A 20,507-nucleotide genomic window follows, 5' to 3' on the forward strand; every position below is an offset into this window, starting at 1 on the left:
GGTGAAAACAGCCTGTTCTGTCTGCAGCTCCAGAGAGAGGCAGAGGAGAGGACATGGAAATACACATTGCAGCGGTTTTTTCGACTTTAAACCACTGATATATCATTTTAGGGATACCAATACCTCAAATTAAATCCCAGATAGGTGTAAAATATGGGGCCTTTAAAATCTGAAGGAAACATGTTGTTAATTTTAGGACCGATGCATGAATCTTGGATGTCTGCAGCTTCCTCTCCTCCAGGGCTGACACACACACACACACACACACACACGTCTGCATCCAAGTGATTCACCTCTCTCTCTCTCTCTCTCTCTCTCTCTCTCTCTCTCCTCTCTCTCTCTCTCTCTCTCTCTCTCTCTCAGCTGTGGATTCAACACCACTGTACGATAGACAACGTGCTGTGTATAGAAGCAATGTATGTGAATGTGCCTTTCATTGGTCAATAAGAATTAAAAAGCTGTATAAATACAATCCATTTAACATCTGAACACACAACTTCCCCACAGTCACTAAACTGTTTAAACCCAAAAATGAATGAAGGAATAAATATATAAATTGTAATAATAATAACAATTCTTCTTCTTCCTCTTATTATGTCAGTGTTATATGCACAAACTCCCCTGCTCCTCTCTCTTTCACTGTGACATGGGGTTCTGTTCAAGGGGTGTCTTCCCTTGCCCCGTCACAAGTATTATTTTTATCACAATGTATATCACGTGCCGTGAGATAACTTCTGCAGCATTACTGTGAACTGGCTCCATCACTGGTGACTGTCCCTACATCACTGCACACTCTAGTCTGCTCTATAACCGCCCCTTCATTCAAATGACCACACGGGGGCAGTATCTTCTGAATTTTACAAAGAAGCGTTATTTACAGACACTTATATGATTTTACTAAACAATAAAAACATGAGCTGCTGTATTCTTTGTTATTTTTGTCTTTAAAATGGAGCTAGGTGACTCAAGTTAAATTCAAACAACTAAATTACCAAACAATGATTTGATATGAGTATTAATCAAATCATTATTGGGTTGTTTTGTTCTTCATTCCTAGCTGAAGTAATGTTTATCAATAGCTATTAAATAAATAATCGCACGATAACGTAATATATCCTGTGTCCCCCCCCCTCCCCACCCTGTGCTCCACTGTGCTCGTCCCCTCCTCTTCCCCCCCAGCGGAGAGAGAGGAAGAGCAGAGACAAGTGAACAACAAGCCGAGGAGGCACAGGGAGGAAGCTAGGAAACTGCAGAGGTGGGTGTTTTCTCCGTCTTCACAGGGGTGTTTTGTTCCGCTCCGCCACACCGACGTGTTTCTGGTCGTCTCATCCCGACTCACGTCCTCTTCTTCCCCCGAGCCTGCGGGTCGTGTCAGCAGCAGCAGCAGCAGCAGCAGTCCGCTAGGCCTGAATCCAGCTCCGCAAACACTTATGGACTTTGAGAAACAAGCGTAGCGGCCTCCAGAAGCGGTAATGAAGCACGTCTCCTCTGGGGTTGTGTGCTCGGTGGAGCCGGTTTGAAAAAACCGTGGAAGGCGGAAACGGGAGCGAGTTTGAAATGTGGGGAACTTTGTTGTAATCACAGCGTTAGCATGCTAGCCACTGTAGCGCAGGTTAGCACAGCTAGCATCGGTGTATTCCACTCGTTAGCTTGATGAATAACTCATCCAGAGTGGGACTTGGGGGAGTTTAACAGAACTTTTACATGTAGAGTGAGGAGGTTGAAATAATGGCGACTTGGACACACGTCTGCCCCTCCACTATATTATGGTTTAGCTGATATGTGACATTATTACATGGATGATGTGGTTTGTGGGTTGTTGTTATTGCATTACACGCTGAGTGCTCTCTGTCTTTAAACACGGAGGGGCTTTTCCACCAGGCATTTCCGCCTCTTTTCTCCCACCCGGGGTGTAACCGGACAGGTGAGGGCACACGGAAGTGACCGGGCAGCCCGCCGTGTCACACACCGTAAGTTGGGAGTCAAAGTCCAGCCTCGGATCACTTATCAGTTTCCCATTGTGTGCTGTGCCTGGAACGCCCACTCTCTGCGGACTGTGGTGCTGAACGCTGCTTCTCAGGTGAACACGATCACCAGGTCTGTCCTTTTTTTTTTTTTTTAGGAGATTGTCTTTTTGATGTGTTCATTCTGTGTTGCCTGTGTGGAGACGCGCAGTTTGTTGTTTCAGCCACTGTCCCTTGGTGTGGTCTGCCAGGTAGAGCAGGGAGACACAGGGTTGGCGGCGGTGGTGGTGGAGCAGCAGCGAGGGACAAGAGCAAGAACCTGTTGTGTGAGTGTGGGTGTGTGGGTGTGGTAAGGTGGCAGGCCTGTTCGTGGCTTCGTTATTCAGACCCTTGTTGAAAAGGGTTGCGACACAGACTCCATCTCATCTTACAGTTCTTCAGGATGCAGGGTTACACAGGGGGACTTGGCTGAATCTGCTTCAGTGGGTCACTCCTCATGGTTTCACTTTGTAATCACGATCCACTGCAGTTTCTGTGTGACTTAATCATTGCGCAAGAGCAACTCAAAGACATGTCTCTCATCTCGTCTGAAGTTACTGTGATTTGTCAATTTGTGTTGATACTGTCAGCTGGTTGGTGATTTTCAACACACTAGGGACATACTTTGCAAGTTACTATGATTTTTTGATTTGCCTCGAAACTGTCAAGCTGATCGGTGAGTTTCTGTACAGCATGGACATGCCTTGCATATTCCTCTCCCCCCACCCTAGGGCATGTCTGCTCTGACCTGTTGGAACAGGGATGGATGTGATTGTGAGCAAGTTTGGACAAGCTGTTTGCTCTGAAATGTCCCCGCTCTGTAAATGTAAAAAGGAGGGACAAAAAGATCAGAAGTTGGATATTTCTTTCGCTGCCTACATTTTTTTCCTAGCAATTTTGTCTTTGGGGGCTGGAGTCTTGCTGCTCAGCCAGTTGTTCTAACCAGGGCTATCATTTGTGAGCCACTGTAATGACGGGCTTTCAGAGCACGCCACGGGTGTGTCCCTCTGACACACAGAAGCTGGGGTTTTCTTGTACTCGCTCCTCCTCTCTGTCTGTGCTCGCTCATTCTTTCTCTTTTATCTGTCCTCAACTCTCCACCTCCAACGGTTCCACCTGCAGCCGTGTTTTTATTTGAACCGTGAGCACGTCAGTACACAGTCCATGCAGGCGGTGTCATGTGAGATGTGTGATAATACTGACAGTGAAATCAAAGTGCACAGATTCCTCTAAAGCCGTGGAGCTGGACTGTGTTACAGTACCCTCCCTCAGAGCTGGTGGTTAACTTCTTGGAAAAGATCAGTGCCAGTTTGCCTTTTTATTTCACTGCAGAAATCTAACCAACTTCCTTGTTGAGAGGCAACCACGCTCTGTTTGCAGTTCACCAGTAGTAAATCTTTACCAAATGCTAATCATTAGTTTTTAGTTTGGCAGGCCATTTTCCATAGTAGTGATTGAGCAGGAATATTTATTAGTTTACAAACATTTTTGAAAATTAGTCACATGTACCCAGTCAACTGAGTCTGTCTGATTACTCACCAGTTTCATTACTTCATATGTTGACTTTTGATTAACTTAAAGTTTCAGTGTGAGGTGACTAGTGACATCCGGTGATAAAGTGTCATGTTGCAGCTTAATACCCCTCACCTCACCCTCCCCTTCCAAATATGAAAGAGAACCTGTGGCAGCCTTCAGTTGTCATAAAAACTCAAAAGGTGCTTAGTTTGTCCAGATTGGGCTACTGTAAAAACATGGAGGCCTCCGTAGAGAGTAAATATAAAGTATTTAAATATAAAGGGCTCATTCTAGGGCAAAATAAAGCACAATTCCTACAATTTAGATGAAACCCACAAATGAAAACATCACTTGTATTATTTTATATTTACTTTCTGCCAATAGATCCCTTTCACCTAAATCTTACACACTGGATCTTTAAGTTTAACTACAGTGATGTAGTGATGCCATGATATTGATTTCAACTATATAATACTAGTCCTACACCATGTTTGACCTATATAATGATAATTTGTTCAGGCCGGGTGTCGCCATTAGCTCCTAGAATCAAATTAGTTTTGATTCATTAGGTCTCTGTTAGAATTTTTCTATTTGATGTAGTTTGGTTTCTGTTCAGGATGTTTCATTTACACTAACAGTTTTACTTGGGTATGGAGTTTTCTGCTTCTCATTCATCTTTTACACCAAAATTCACAGGTATACACAGGTTTTTAAACACAAGTAAACCAGCTAAAAAAGGCAAATGACTCCTTTCCCATTGCCAGTAGAGGAGATTGCCTGTCTGTTTTTATAACTGGTGCGTCATGTTCGATGTCACGAATGTGCTGAAAACTGAGGTGTTCTCTCACCTCGCTGTCTTGACAAATTAGCACGTTCACCCGGGTGTAACATTTCCATCCACAGCGTGGTTTCGAGTGGAGTTCAACTTTGACCCGCAACTTCTGCCTGTATTAGCACATTTTAGATAATGCCCTAATGCTGTAAAGTGTATAACAAACCTTCCAACCTAGTGCATCAATAATATATCAACATTTGTGACTGTTGTGCTCATTTTTTATTTTGCATGACCAACAAGTTCTTTCTCTAGTGCAGAGACACGAGAATGTTCATCCATTTTAAAGTCAAGCAGCAAGCAGTCACTGTAAGTAAGATATACCAAATATCAACATCACTCACACTGCAGGAAAACACACTTTGCTGTGATTGTCCAACAAAGCTTTTGCACAATGAATTGCAGTGGTTGCATTCACATTAAATTAATTCTATGTGTCAGAAGCCATTATTTTCAACAACATTATAGAGGTGAATATCCTTAGAAATGCCTTTTTTTGGACATGCAGAGAATAGGATGCTTATGTTAATGCAAAAGGTTTCTCCAGTGTGGTTTGTTTTGGATCAACATTTTTGAAGATTGAGTATCTGGCTTATATAGTGTTAAATCCCTTTGGAGATTTGTTCTCATTCAACTCCATTTTTCCCAACTTACATATGGATTTGCTTTTGTCCAGCGCCTCACTGTCTTCACAGTTTATAAATCCAAAATCCAACGATTTTTTCTTACTTCAACCCGGCCGGACAATTGATGATAGAACTATGATATTTATACCCTAACCGGGAGGAGACATGTTTTCATCAGGAAATTGTTTGAACATTGTGGTATGGCATTCTGGGAAGTTGTGAAGGGTATTTCCTTGACAATTGATTGATGAAACGATTATGACAAATTAATAAATAATGAGGTGCATTAAATAATAACAGCTGTGCATTAGCTGAAGCACTTGTTTTTTTAAAAATGCCAAATTTGACATTGGTAATGTTTTGTCTGGGAGTAGCTTATTTAACATGTGGGTTTTATAGTCAAGTTAGAGGCATTTAATGTTTGATCCACTCAGCTAAGATGTCTCTGCAGTATGAAAAGACAAGATTAATCATTATATTACAATAACAAAAAACCCAGGAGATATTGAGCCTCATATCAATATTGTATTCAGATATATCATTGTTCCAGTTAGATGTACTTGAAGTCACTGGTTTATATTTTGCTCTTGTGTGCCCCCTGAGTCACAGCTGGCTGTGTGTTTCCTTCCTCACTAAGAATAGTTAGTTGGTGTCCTGTAGATTAGACAGCCGGCCTTGCAGAGGTCCCTGAACAGTCTGTATGGAGTGCGAGTGAATGTGTGGGTTAGTGCGTGCGTGCGTGTGCGTGTGTATGTGCGTGCATGTGCGCATACACACACTCTGCAGCTACCACACTGCAGGCCACATGGGAGGACGATGTTGTTGTTGGTGGGGTTCACGGTTTCAAGCCAGAACAGTAAAGGCAGTAGTAGTTGGAGGTGGGCCAAGGTCCACACACACACACACACACACACACACACACACACACACACACACACACACACACACACACACACACACACACACACACACACACACACACACACACAGTCCAAATCTGTGTGTGACCATTCAAATGAGGCTGAGTCAGCAGAGCATTTGGCCAAGCCACAACAGCATTTTACCATAGCTTCACCTCAGCTGTGGGTGTTGGTAGGTGGGTGTGCCTACTGGAACAGAATGCACATCAGCCTGCCACAACACCAGTGACTGAGTTGCTGAAGTAGCAATAATAGCAACATGATAATAAGGGAATACTTTGCAGTCACTCAGTGGGTGACAGACGTAAAAGCTGACTGAGTGTGTACTTAAGAGTTTTCCATGTGTAGTGGACACTAACTGTTCATCTCTGTTGTGTGTTGGCTCTGGACAGTAAGTGGCTTAGCTGTGTATTTCCTGGGCTATCCCATTAGCAGATACAATTTAGCGCTGCCGCAAAGTGGATTTACAATGGATTAATGATTAATGCCCAGGCATTAAGTGGCTAAAGCCATTTAAAACTCTCTCACAAGCAAATGCACTCTGCCACAAGAATGTAAGTGGTGAGTATAGCTATGGGCTCTGTGGGTCTGTCTGACTATTGCACACAAGAGACAGTCTTCTTCTACACTCTCAGAAAGTGTTTATGTTGACAGGTGCAAAGAAAAGCTTTGATTGGTACGTTGATGTGATGTGCTGATGTCTGGTCTCAGTGCTACATAGTCATGTTAAAATACATGGTCCCTGATGTAAAACTTGATCTGCTACTGACAACTTTAATGACACGTCAAATATTTGTCAAGACATGGCTGCCACATAAAGGCTACCCCCACACTACTAAGTTTTCATTTGAAAATGTGTTAACTCTGCCATGAATACTTCTGGCGTCCAAACTATTCCAGAGTTAGAGAGCGGAAGTTTGTTTGGAAACGCTGCTGACCGCATTTTAGTTTAAAACATTTGGTGCAGAATTTTAGTCAAAGTAACTTGCTTGCTGATCGGGTCTTTTCGGTCACGGCTAAGCCTTCGCTGATACGTCAGGCTCCCATCACATGATCCCCCTCTGGAAGAAATAAACCGGCATAAGCCTCGGCTGCCAGTGTAGAACACAACATGGATAATCAATTACAAGCAATGCTGACCCTGTTGTCTTTGCTAACAGCTGCTGTGCAGTTAATTTCTGCATTTTACGATGATACAACTGTTTACATGCTTTGGTGACGAGTTGTTATTAAAGAAAATCTTTGTCACCGGCACGCGCCCGGTGTGTGTGAGTCGTCACGTGATATGCCTTGTCAGGCGTGTTAGTATGGACAGGGATTAAAACTGATACAGGGCCAAGACACTCATGTGAACAGAGTTCGCTTTGGTTTGAAAATGAAAACATAGAAGTATGCATGTAGCCAAAGTTACCATTGTCCTTTCATACTTGCCACTTGAAATGACTTAAAAAATGTCTTTCAGTTTACACGCATTATCCACTATAGAAGCACTTTGTTGGTTTGTGGTTGACTGCCCTGATTGGGTCAGTGAACGTAATGGCTCCCACTCTCCCTTTTCCAGGATTGAAGTGTTTGGCTGGGAAGAAAAAAAACTTTGTGTGAGAGAAGGATGAGCGCAGCGCTATGAAAGACTGAAGGGCTCCCTTATTAGGGCTTCCAAGAGCTGAGACAGGATATGACACGCTAAATCTCACTGTGGAATGTATGACAATGGCTGTGTGTGTTTTTGTGTGACTCTTGCATGCTTCTGTCCACAAATGTGTGTTTTATTTTCCACGCAAATGAAAAGAAACAAGGAGCAGCGTCAACTTCACTGAAACGCACCACAGCCTTGTTTGAGTATTCAAGGATAAAATCAACGTCAGCCAAACACACCTGCCACCTTTATTTTGTTTCTGACCCACAATCGTGTGTGTGTGTGTGTGTGTGCGCGTGTGTGTCTGTGCGTGTGCGCGTGTGTGTCTGTGTGTCTGTGCGTGCACACTCGGAAGTAATACAGGAGTCTTTGTTCTCTGACAGTCGTGTGTGCACGGATGGAGAGCAGATTTGATCTACATGAGTCAGTGGACTTTGAAGTAGAAAATGGTTTTTGCCCTGGTTTGGAGATGAGCCACGCTCATGTCATCCCGTTATTAGACAGACACTACTCCACTAATCCTCCACAGATTCCTCATTCCTCCCTTACCAGCGTCTCTGCTGAGGACGTCAGAGGAAAAGCACTTAGTCACTGTCTTAATTTGTGCTGGAGTGACATTCCCTTATCATCCTGCCTGTGTATTTAGCCTGAGGTCATCTATGGCATTTGTTAAGGCCACATTTCCTTCTAAAAGGCCACTTTGACAATTAAAACCAAAGTTCTTCTTTTCATTGCTGATCTTGCTTTGATTTTTCAGGCAATGTAGTCCAGCACAACCAGTTATTGGTATTGGTTCATCTTGATTTATTGCCTGCATAATAATGGATGTGTAATTCAGTTGTTTATTTTGAAGTAAAATTTCAGTATGTCCCTGGAAATGTGTAGTCTAGTTAATTTAAACCTTTACATTTGAATGATCATTTCACCCCCATATTTCGACTTAGAATGAATAAGAGTTAATCTTTTCTTCTGAATTTATCTGATGTCATTATAGTTTGATTCTAAGCCATGTGGTGGGATATTCAGATTTGAGTTTAAAGGGATACTTCACCCAAAAATGACAATTCACTTATCTACTCACCACAATGCCGATGGAGGGGCGGGTGTGAGTCCACGAAACACTGCTGGAGTTTCAGGGGTAAACAGCGTAGCAGCCAAATCCAATACATTTTAAGAAATTAGTGAACTATCTTCAGACGTAAAAAAACATCAGCAGAAAAACCATAACATGCCTCCATACTGCTTGTGTGGTGTCATACGAGTGTCAGAAAGCCCAGACAAATCAAATTCAACTCGAAACGAGGTCATTTACACCGGGTTTTAAGCCCTGATACCTTCCGAGGAGGTGCATTCAGGGACTGTCAGAAGCCACTTCTGGTGGACTTTTAGGCTGAAAACACGGTGTAAATGACCTCGTTTCCAGTTGAATATGAATGTCGGGGCTTCCAAAAGTGTTTTGTGGACTTAAACACTTCACCCACCCTTCCATCAGCACTACAACTACCCCTTTGACTTTTGCTTCCACTTAATATATCACTGATATTTTATTTGTAGTAATGAGGTGCAATAAGACTTAAACACTAAGTCTCATAAAGTTGGTCATTTATTTCTAAAAGACTTTTTATCTTATTTGTTGAAATCCTTTTCACGTCTTAATAATAAATAATAAAGTCGTCTGGAAAAAAGAGAAGAAATAGAAGTTGGGAGAATCCCATGTGAGAATGAAATGAATGAAAATAAAGCTGGTACAAGGTACATAAATATATTTTGTCTTATGAAACTAGCCGAGGAACCCTAATTGCCATCACAATATTGAGCTGAAGAAAGAACTACATTTTTTCGTTCTATTTCGGCAGCTTTTTTTTTAACTGTCAAGATGCGGCTCCATGTTTTGGTAGCTTGCAGTGTTTTTTATCTCGCTGCTGCTACAGAAATCATTTACTCTGGATCACTGAATAAAACCTAAATGCATAATAAAAAGGGTCATTGACCAGAGATGGTAGCAGCCAGGCTGTAAAGAAATTACATCTCTTATCACAGTATGGACACTATACAGTGTCATGGACGGCGTGTAGATGAATTGGCATTAGTATTCCAGCCAGTAAACGAAGCACAGTAGAATTTATGCTCTCACACTCGTCTCCCTCTCCATTCCCAACTCTCTCTACAACCCTTGAATTTAGAAGTGATAACAAGCTCCACACGCTGCAGCTGAAAACTTGGTGTAACCTTCTCCTGTCGTGTATCTCACTTTCCTTCTATTTTTAACCCCGCATAGCAGAAGGTGGAAAAAAATATACTGAAACACAGAGTAGTTCACTTGCATCCCTGCTCTCACATCTCACATCGAATTTAAACTGAATAATTACTTTTTTAGATGAATTCTCCCACGATGAGCTCTTTCCTCAGTCCTGCTGTTCACCCTCCCTCTGTATCTTGCTCTCGTTCTGTCTGTAGTCACGTTTTCTCTTTACCTGCTACTTTATCTATGCAGTTCACTCCTGCTTCCCTCATTTATCTTCCCCGCATCAGCTCCTGCTGCTTTTTAACCTCTGCAAACAACTTGTTAGCCCCTCTTCGGTGTTTGTGTTCTCAGATCTGCACTGTGCTAGGGGCCCTGCTTTGTATCTATATCTACTTGGGGTTTTCACTCTTGCTGCATGTATCCTCTTTGGATGAAAACTTGGTGATGGTTGAATCTCATCTGGCTCTCTGGTGTTGATGTCCCTGTCCTGTCCTGTGCTCTGCTCTCAGCGTGTGAATGGAGCAGTGTGCGAGTACGGCCTCCCTGCTGGCCTCAGTGCGGGAGCAGGAGAGGCAGTTTGAGATGCTGAGCCGAGCTCTGGAGGATGAGCGGAGGTCGTGCGCCGGCACCTTGCCACGCCCCCTCCCCAACATGCAGGTAATGGGCAACAAATCCAATGCCCCTCCCTCACCCACGCACACGTTCCATCGAAAAAGTCCATCGGATTCACCCTTCCTTGATCTGAGTGAGCTCATCCAACGTCATCTCCATGGTCACCCATATCCCCTCAGTGTGGACTGGCTGAATGGCAGAAGAACATAGAGGACATCAGTAAAATGCCTCCTCTGTGGGTTTTACTCTGACTGGACTCTTGGTGCTCGCATGAAATTTAGCTTGAGTTTTAGAAATTAAAATTTGAGTCAAATAAAACGACTAAAGCACCTTCCAGTGAAGCCTTCCCGAGGAGGTCATTTTCACCCTCTGTTGCTCCTCACAGCTTTATTCAAACCATTTTCGTCCATCCTCCATCGACATTCTCAGAAACCATCTTTTTCTCTTTCAAAATGAGTCTTCCCATCGCCATCATCATCATCATCATCATCATCGTATCCCTCCGTGTGTCAAACTTAACACTGCCACCCATCGTGCTTGTCGTGACTGGTCCATGGGCTTTTGCATGCAGAGAAATATCTTGCTTTATATTTAGTTAGGTATGATATCAGTCTTTTCCTGGATCATCATGGAGCTGCAGTATGTCAACAAGCTGGTTTAAATATTAGTTAGATTTATTTCTGTGATAAGAAAAACTACAGGTCTGACTGGACCCTGGCCTGTCAGACCTGTAGTTTTTTAGTGATTCTAGATAAAACTCTTGATTTAGTGACAGTTTCATAGCTGAAACCACTGTTTGCCTGATTCTATATGTAGAATCTGTAGGCGAGGTACACGATTTTGCGCTGGAAATATTTTTTTCATAATTTCATAATCATAATTGAGCAGGCTTTAGGCCCTGTACGTATCTGGAATTAACGTGGTTTATGTGATTTGAAGTAAAGGTGTGAATGCACTCAGATCCCATAGCGATCCGATTACCACATTCGGTGGTGGTCTGGTCCACGTGTCCATGTTCTTTTAACAGTGTGAACGCAAATCCATCCTGGGCCACATATGAAGGACCTCCTACTAACGTCAGATGAGCCGCTGCAGTTTCATTACCAATCATAGAAATTTGTTCCTCTTATCGTTGATTTGATTGTAACCACCGCTCCAATATCAACTCTGATCACCACATGTGTGAACACGCTTGCGATCGGATTTCTCAAGAGGGATGTTCATGCCAGGTGTGTACAGGGCCTCAGTTGTCCACAGGTAAACAATCGGTGTGGAGAGCAAAAGAGGCAGAATACATTGACCGAAATGCATCAGCTATCTGCTTTTTAATTTAACTAAATTCATATGTAGATAGCTATTAAAAGAGATTAGCCAAAATGTCCTCTGGACTTAAAACTATTTGTGTGGACAAAGGTTGGACTTATGTGATAAAAGACACAAGTTGGACTGTAAACAGTGTACATCGAGCGTAAGAGTCATAACCTAGATATCCCGAGGCTAATTTATCAGACGATAGGTGATGTGGTTCAGGATTGACTCCGTCTTTATCATGAGCCAGTTAGTTAGCTGGTTCCGAGTGACCTCACATACAGACATGCAGTTACACCCACCCACACTCTCATTCTTTCACTTCCTTATTGACACACGCTTAGTCATTAAGGAGCATGAATAAGTGGACTTACAGACAGACACTTTTGGCCTAGAGGCAACCTTTGAAAAGCACAATAATCAACTGGGCTCTCCTTCACTTTCACTGTTGGTAGTGGCTCTTGCATGCGGGCTCTCAGTCACAGGGACACATTCCTGTCCCAGGTGATTCTTGTGGCTGACTAGCAGCAGAAAAAAAGGTAGGGTGTGTGCAATACTGTGAGAGCAGGAAATAAATGTAGCTTGTGCGGTTTCTTATCTCTATATGTGTTTACATAGCCCAAAGGCTTTGGCATGCCTCTGCCACTCTCCCAGGCAGCGGTGCACGACCTCAGTCATCACTGACAGGTTCCCACATGCTCACATCTGCCCGACACTTTCTACTATTCCCTGAGTCCTAAGACTCTCTTCTCTTGCTTTGTCTTGTTTACCTGATCCGGGCAGAGTTGCACTTCTAAAAGTTGTGGTTGCAATACGTGAAAGTGCTAATTGCAATTATTCCCAGATACATTTTTTTTAATATTTTTTATACGAAAATACATTTGGCAGTTGGAGACAGCTGTATTTCATCCTTGAATCAGGGGTGAGCAGTGTCCCCTCTGGCTCTGCCTCTTCATTTTCATACCATCAAGTTGTGAGATGGCACAACAGATAGTTAGAGTTCCCCCTGTGGCTGGAATGGGAAGTGCACCACACCCATCACAACCCCTGGGCAGGCAATGCCGACGGTGACGTGATGAGAGAGAAACAGGTTTTATCTCTCTGCTCGTCTCTCATTCATTTCATTACTGACATTTTTTTCATCTGTTCATTCCATCATCATAGTTCATTCTTGCCGACCATGCAGACATCTTTGTGTTTGTTCTAATCCGTCAAATATTTTCACTTGGGTTTTAAAAGCTGCTGCATGCTTGTTTTGTTTCTGGTCAGGCTTTCATTAGATAGTTGTTACCATCGTTGTCATATGGAAAATATTAAGCAACCTTTCAGTTTTTAAACTTTAATGTGAAGTGCCTGAGCTTTACAATAGGTTCCAAAATTCAAATGAAAGTTGATGACGGTTGCTTCACTTTTTATTTTTATTTGTATTGCTGGAAAAGTTCAACTGCCCAGTGACTGGTGTGTGTATATGCGTGTGTGTTAATGTGTATTCCTTTCTCATGGCAGAACGGCCGCATACCTTGTAATGCAGACATAGAGAGGCTGACACTGAACGAGGGTTACATCAACGGCACACATCACGTAAGCATCCATTAGAGCCCTTCTCAATGCCACTTATTTTATTGTTAACATGCTTAACCATAAGGACAACCCATGTGAAACCTCTATTTGCTACATTTCTGAAATATGTGAATATGCATGGGTGTAGTTCAGGATGGAGCCTGGTCAGGTGATGCAGGAGACGTACACAGTGGAGGAGGAACCCCAGGAGTCTCAGCCCGTCGTCTCTGTGACCAGTGAAGATGGAACCACTCGGCGCACAGAAACCACGGTAATACATAGATCCAAATAAATATATTATCAATAATCCTTAGATGCCAATAGAGTGACATGCTGTCATAAATGGTTACAAATGAGTGTTGTCTTGAATCATGATATAGCTGTTAATATTTATCCTTGTGATTACATTCCAATAACACTATTTCATGGCTATCAATATTCAGCAGTAACTTCTTGTTTTCCGTCTCCTGCTCTTTAAGGTAAAGAAAGTAGTAAAGACCACTACCACTCGCACAGTTATCCCTTCTGTGTCAGACACACTTTCCCTGGATGGTGGGGGATCAGTGACTGGCATGGGGGGCTACACCACTCCCATGGACCGGGTCTACAGGCCGCCACCTAGTGGAGGAATGCCAATGGACTATCCCACTCACACCGTGCCCCGAAACTACCACTACGGACCTCCAGGGGGTTATGACGATTACCGCAGTGGGCCTCCGTCTGAGACCTACGCAAGCCTTAGCAGGGGCGCTCACATGGACGATCGCTACAGGTACCATACTTGTTGAAATGCAATGTATTTAAGACAATAAATACACATTCTGATTGGATAATGTTTTCTGGTCTCGTTCTCAACCTCTGCTTCCTTCTGTTCTCCAGACCGGTTCATCCAGACGGTTACAGAACGCTGGATCCAAGCTACAGAGCCACCAGCAGGAACCAGCTGGACCCCTATGCTGCACAGCCACAGGTATGTTCAGCTTGCCACACTTGCTAAATGTGGGGCTTTGTGTTGTATCTTAAGAATTGAATAGGATGTAATTTGGTAGACACCAGCTTTCCGATTGTCTTACCCTAACTTCTGCCTCTGTGTAGGTTGGGCGTATGGGAAGTGCTATGGAGCTTTCCTCCCTCCCGAGGTTTGTTCCAGAGCCTTACGGTCTGGAGGATGATCAGCGCAGCATGGGTTATGATGAGCCTGACTATGGGATGGGACACCCAATGCACTACAGCACCGTGCCCCGCAACCCGCATGTATTCCCCCATGGCCCCCCACGCCGCGCTGGGTAAGTGATATTTGTTTTTGTGGTGACTCATCTATGTTAATAGGGATCTAGATGCAGGGGCGCCGCTAAAAATGTTGGAACCTATGAAAGAATATAACCTAAACCACCCACCAGCCTGGAAAACCCCTTTGATAATTCGTAGTTTAATAACAGAAAATGAAAAAAAGAATAGCCCTAAACACTCTTCAACTAACTAACTAATAATAATAACAACAATAATAATAGTGTTCTCCGGGCACCCCTGTCTGTGCTGGTCCCTTGGAAATCGCCCTAACCCTTTTCTCAGTTAACAAGTACATCTTCGCTAAATGTTTTGTATATGCATGGCTATTTGTTGGGACTGGTTCATTTAAGGATGAGTAAAATATCTACTTTGTGGAAATCGAGTTGTTGAAATGTGCACAAAAAGGTTATTTTAAGTTTAAATGCAACGTCGATGACAGCCATTACTTAAGTCTGAGAGTACTTTCCAATTCAAGTTAATGGAAAGGCTTTCTGAGACATTGAGTCACGTCAGTCCCGTAAACTCAGACATAAATAGTTAGTCTCTGCGGATTGGTCACATTTTACGAGACTGTCATGGCTCAGCATAGTTAGCGGACTCTAGATATCCTGTTGCAAATCTAGTGATGGTGTTAACAAGACTGAATAAAATCACAGTGCACTCTCATCTGAGCTCTGGGTTTGTGTTTGTTGAAGACAGTAAACAGTTTGCGGATCCTGCTTCATTCAGTCTGTCCCTGCCAGGGAGCTAACAGTAGCCAACCAGCTGTATGTCAATACAAACAGTGCAGATGAATTAATGAACAGTTTTAAAATTCCACCTTGTCTGTGCATAGTTGAAGCAACGGCTACTGGCAGTCCATGTGTAGTTGTATGGAATAGCATTTAACAATTATTTTTTAAAACATGCATAATGAATTATTTTAAGTGGTTACGTTTTTTTTATTGTTCTTATTCTTTTCTTGTGTTTGCAATCAGTGCCAAAACTTTAAAATATGTTCAAAGTTAAATCTATAATATGCTTCTATAAACATTTATATTCAAGGAATCAAGTGATTAAAGTTGAAGTAATTGAAATTTCCCAGGATTAATTCTGTAAAGCTATAATTATTTGTTGTAACTGAATCAAATTGGATCATAAGATCAGTGCTGGTATCCAATACTAATCCTTCTTATAAACAATAACAAGGTAAACTCTGGTATCTAATTTATCTCAGTTTGTTTTGATAGATGTCTGTTTATACATTTTTGTCACCTCCCTCCACAGGAGTTACGAGGGCACCTTGGATGGAGACATGAGTGGTCCAGGGGACATGTATTACTGGGGGGGAGGAGCACCTCTGGCCCAGGGTGAAAGAGGAAGCATGGCATCGTTGGACAGCACACTGAGGAAAGGTCCCGGCCCCAGTGGCTGGCGTCAGCCAGAGCTGCCAGAGGTCATCGCCATGCTCAACTACAGGCTAGACCCTGTCAAGAGCAATGCAGCCGCATACCTGCAGCATCTCACCTATAAGAATGATAAAGTAAGAGATGCTCATATGCAAACACAGCAAAGCTTTTAGCAACTTACAATGTTTTGGCTTCAATTTGTAGATCAGAAGCAATCATATGTCAGGAGTGTGAGGGTGAAATACACTTGTTTCGGATTAAAGTAAAGTTATGTATGATAGCAAAAAACAGCTGTTCTAAAATGGGAGCGTTTGGATGAAGAGTTTGTTGGATACATCAAACTTTTGATTTAGGGAGTACAGTGGAAGAGTTTTTTTTTTTATAAAGTTGGAGGTTCGAGAGGTTCAGGAGGATTTTGAATTGAAACTGGTTTCAAATTTAAATGCCTCAAAAGCATCTTTTGAGGCCACTTATCAGTTATTGAGAACAACTATTCAGTGCCACATTTTGGAAAAGTTCAGTCAATGTTGATGGTTAAGAATTAGTATCTATATGAGACCAGAGCTTGATCTCTGAAGTGTAGATGAACTTTACAGATATCAGTGGTGATACAGCATAAGGTAATATTGGGGGAATGTCTTTAACTGCATTCATAGAAGACAAAACTTGTGCAAGACAAGATTTCTTAGTTTTAATCTTAAATAAAAAGAGCTGCAAAAAACTGTATTGATGGGACTTCTTCTAGTTTGCCCACAGAAGTTATTCTTCTTAAAGTATTTTCCACGACATAATTTATAATAAACAGAAACCTGGACTTTACCTGACCACCATCCACTACTAACATCCATCCTTCCTTCCTCTTTCCAGGTGAAAACTGATGTGCGTCGTATGAAAGGCATCCCAGCACTGGTTTCCATGCTTGACAACCCAAACAAAGACGTCAGTTTGCTTTTTTTCCTCCTTGCCTTTCAGTTTATTCTTGACTTTGTTACAAGTGTGCTATGATTGGACTAGGTGGGGCAAAATGAGTCTCAGGGAAACTAGTGAATTTCTTATGTAATACTGACACAATCCATTGGCCTGAGGCGAGTTTTGAGGAGAAGGTGAATGTAATACTCAACCTTAATCTTTGAAGAATGAAAATTGGGAATAAGCATTACGTACCCGACTATTCTTGTTAAATCCTGGAGGTCAACATTTGTGCTAAATTTGGTTTCGACCAAAACATTCTGTGTTTTTTTTAACATTTTTTATGGGTCCCTTTCATTTAGGGTTAGGGTTGTGGTAGCTTTTTGCTGATGTTTGAATGGACATTACCAGACAAACCACATCATGCATTCCACTGTCAGAGCAAAGAAGCCTCTTAATTTCACATTTCATGCTCTACGGCCAAAAACTAGTCTGAAGTCTGGTGTGTGTCGAATGATTTGCTGACTGGGAAAATGGGTCAGACAGCAACTGCATCCACTTGATGTTCTTTTCATGTCTGTTGCGTTTAAGGAACATCATCAAAACCCCTTGCTCTGGAGTTTGGTGCATGTCTGAAAGCACCTATATTTATTTCACTGAAACGGACCCGATAGCAAGAAGTTAGCGAGCAAGTCATTGAAAAGTCCTCTTCTAGTTTTCAGAAAGTGCACGTCCATGTTTTTTTGGGGCGTAGCTTTGGCGAGAGGGCTGATAGGACGGGGTGGGATGTATCCGTTGCATTTTTTTCAAAGTGTTTCCTGCTATTTCCAGCTTTTCCAGGATTACCAACCATAGCTTTAATGTAAGGTAACATTGGTTTACAGTGAAGAAATGTGGCCACCTAAATCCCTGTGATAGGGTATGCTTGCATCAGTATCTCATGCCAAGACCCACATAATATATATAGCAGTTTCAAGGCCATGCCAACTATGCCAAATCCATGTATGTGTTATATAGGGCTGCACGCTATTAAGAAAACATGCAATATGCAATAAGGTTGTTTAATATCCCATAACCCTTTAATTTGGGGTCTTTTCATACATATTTGGACCTTGAAGTAACTTTTTTACAGCTTTTAGCGGCTCCGTCAAATCTCAGTTTTCTCTGTTTTCTCTTCTTCTTCCGACAATGATCTAAAGGTCTTTAATTTATCATCTAGGGCAGTAGGGCTCCATCTGATCGTCCAAATATATTGACATGCAGAGTGTGAAGGCTTGGTGCATGAAACACCATTTATTGCAGTTTTTGCTATCTATCGCGCACGTGGATATCGCGATGACGATAGATTTTCAATATATCGTGCAGCCCTTGTGTTATAAGTGCTCTCCAAGTGATTATCCATCACGTTTAATCACTCATTAAACTGTTACTTCATTACTGATCCAGGTTCACTACGCAGCCTGTGGAGCACTAAAGAACATCTCTTATGGCAAAGATCAAGAAAACAAGATCGCCATGAAGAACTGTGACGGAGTTCCTGCGCTGACCAGGCTGCTGAGGAAGACCCGTGACCAGGACCTCACTGACACAATCACAGGTTGGAAGCACTTGAAAACACAGTTTATCGTCATATATTTGTTTTCCTGCTTGTTTCTTTATCATTCCTTCAGTCCTGATGGTAGATTTAGTTGCACGTCTATGTCAATGTCACCATTTGGAGTCTTGTTTCACTCATTACTTTTTTACCAGTTTTTCAATAAGAAGTTTCCTTCAAAGATTACTAATATATCATCTTCTGGATACCTACCTTTCCCAAATTTTTAAAGGATTAATTATAACTTATGGTTGATGTACTCTCATTTGATAAATGATTATCCCAATGTAACTTTCTGAGTCAGACAAAAAACTACAGCAATTCATTTCTTGGTAGGGTATATAAAACATTAGAAAAGGGTTATGGGTCTATCATTAGTTTTTTCCATATTCAACTGAGAATCCAAAATTGGATCTAATACCAAAAATAAATAACGGCTTGTTTTTCATAATTTTTGTACTCAAATCCAAAATAGGAAATGAATGGGCCCCAATAGGATAATTCATTTGTCCACTGGTGTAACTTGGAAGTCTCTGTGTCCCTAGGTTTCATAAGAGATTTAATGGACTCCCTCTATTCAGACTGGTTTACACACAAATCACAAAATGCAACCATCCATAAGCTTATGTTTTCTAAAGGGAGATTTTTAAAGTGACAGTTGGTGCTGCAAGAATGCTGCATAACTAAACAGGGCGTTTTGAATACTTAAAATTCTGTATTTTTCCCAGGAACGCTGTGGAACCTGTCGTCTCATGACTCTGTGAAAATGGAAATTGTAGACCATGCACTGCACGCCCTCTCCGACGAGGTGATGGTGCCCCACTCGGGCTGGGAGAAAGGGAGCAACGGAGCAGGAGGCGGCGAGGAGAACTGCAAGCCCCGACACCTCGAGTGGGAGACGGCCCTCACCAACACAGCAGGCTGCCTGAGGTAGGGAGGGAGGGATGTAGGTACAGGTGGTATCAGAAGGCAGATTAGAGCTGAGAGAGAGCTAGAGAGAGAGAGAGAGAGAGAGAGAGAGAGATGCCAGCTTAACAGATGGATGGAGCTGTGGGATGTATAAGGGAGGAAGGAAGCGATGAAGAGTTGGCCGAGCAGAAGAGAAGGAAACACATAATGGAGAGGAAAGAAAATATTTCATGTGAAGCTTTTTGTGCAAAGTGTGGAAACAGTGAGATGACCAACGCCTGATGTGTTTCCCTGTCAGAGTAAACGGTCCCCTACACTTTATAAACATTTCACCTTAATGTTTTAATTGTTGGGCAGTGAAAGAAAGAATGCATTACATGCCACAGTGCAAATTAAACTATGAGGTCTGACTGTCTGCACGGATGGTAAACACATTATTGACCCTGGTGCGAGCTTGTGGTAGTTTGTGATAGCGTGACAGCATGAGTGAGCATGTGGAAAAAAAGTGCTGTACAAGCCAAGTAAAAGACCTCTTATGTTATTATGAGAAGTGTAAAAAATATTTTGGTTCATTTTGAAACTGGGACGGGACAAAGAAGAATATGGCGGGCCGCCACAGTCTAGATAATTAATGGGAAACAGGACTGTATCATATCTATATAATAACTTCAGTAAAATACACTTTCTGAGTTGAAAGACAAAGGCCAATGAGCAAGAATATCACTTTCAAAATTCTGTTGTGGAATCAGTGCTCTATGTAACCCTAACCCATTGAAATACTTGTGGGCTAAATGTCAGTTATTTATTAAAGAAGAAATTCTGGGTGAATTAAATCGTCCCAGGGATGTGGACGGGTGGAAGAGTTTACAGGGAGGGGGTAAGCAGAGGACACTGGGGCATTGACTTAAACAGTGTAAACAGTGTAAACAGTATGTTCCAGCCTCCAGGTCTGTTATCTGTGCATTCCCCTCGGCCACACGGTTAATTACAGCGTTCACTTGTGGCTGTAGAGAAGTATGTGTGAATAACTTGGTAATCTTGATCATTTGAAAACTTTGGTATTTGCCGAAAGGGTCTGGGCAGTATCATTCACTACACAGTATTACTAGACCTGCATTGTCAGATAAATTCTATAGATTATTACTGAGAATGCACCAACA

General features: G+C 42.3%; 1 protein-coding gene across 10 annotated transcripts in view; it reads left to right on the top strand.

The window, feature by feature from the left end:
- The first annotated feature begins 1,139 nt into the window (after positions 1–1,139).
- ctnnd1 (catenin (cadherin-associated protein), delta 1) overlaps positions 1,140–20,507 on the top strand; it is a 30,675-nt gene continuing 11,307 nt past the window's right edge. For 4 of the 10 annotated variants that reach the window (XM_035183353.2, XM_035183312.2, XM_035183372.2 and 1 more), the window contains exons 1-10: positions 2,123–2,290; positions 13,204–13,278; positions 13,406–13,528; positions 13,737–14,029; positions 14,137–14,227; positions 14,353–14,543; positions 15,814–16,069; positions 16,803–16,874; positions 18,291–18,441; positions 19,167–19,368. In XM_035183353.2, coding sequence (XP_035039244.2) covers positions 2,138–2,290; positions 13,204–13,278; positions 13,406–13,528; positions 13,737–14,029; positions 14,137–14,227; positions 14,353–14,543; positions 15,814–16,069; positions 16,803–16,874; positions 18,291–18,441; positions 19,167–19,368 — 1,607 coding nt within the window. In that variant the 5' untranslated portion in view covers positions 2,123–2,137. The other 6 variants (XM_047344155.1, XM_035183328.2, XM_047344153.1 and 3 more) reach the window with 4 other exon arrangements.

The sequence above is a fragment of the Hippoglossus stenolepis genome, chromosome 2, assembly GCF_022539355.2.
Source record: "Hippoglossus stenolepis isolate QCI-W04-F060 chromosome 2, HSTE1.2, whole genome shotgun sequence".
Taxonomy (NCBI): domain Eukaryota; kingdom Metazoa; phylum Chordata; class Actinopteri; order Pleuronectiformes; family Pleuronectidae; genus Hippoglossus; species Hippoglossus stenolepis.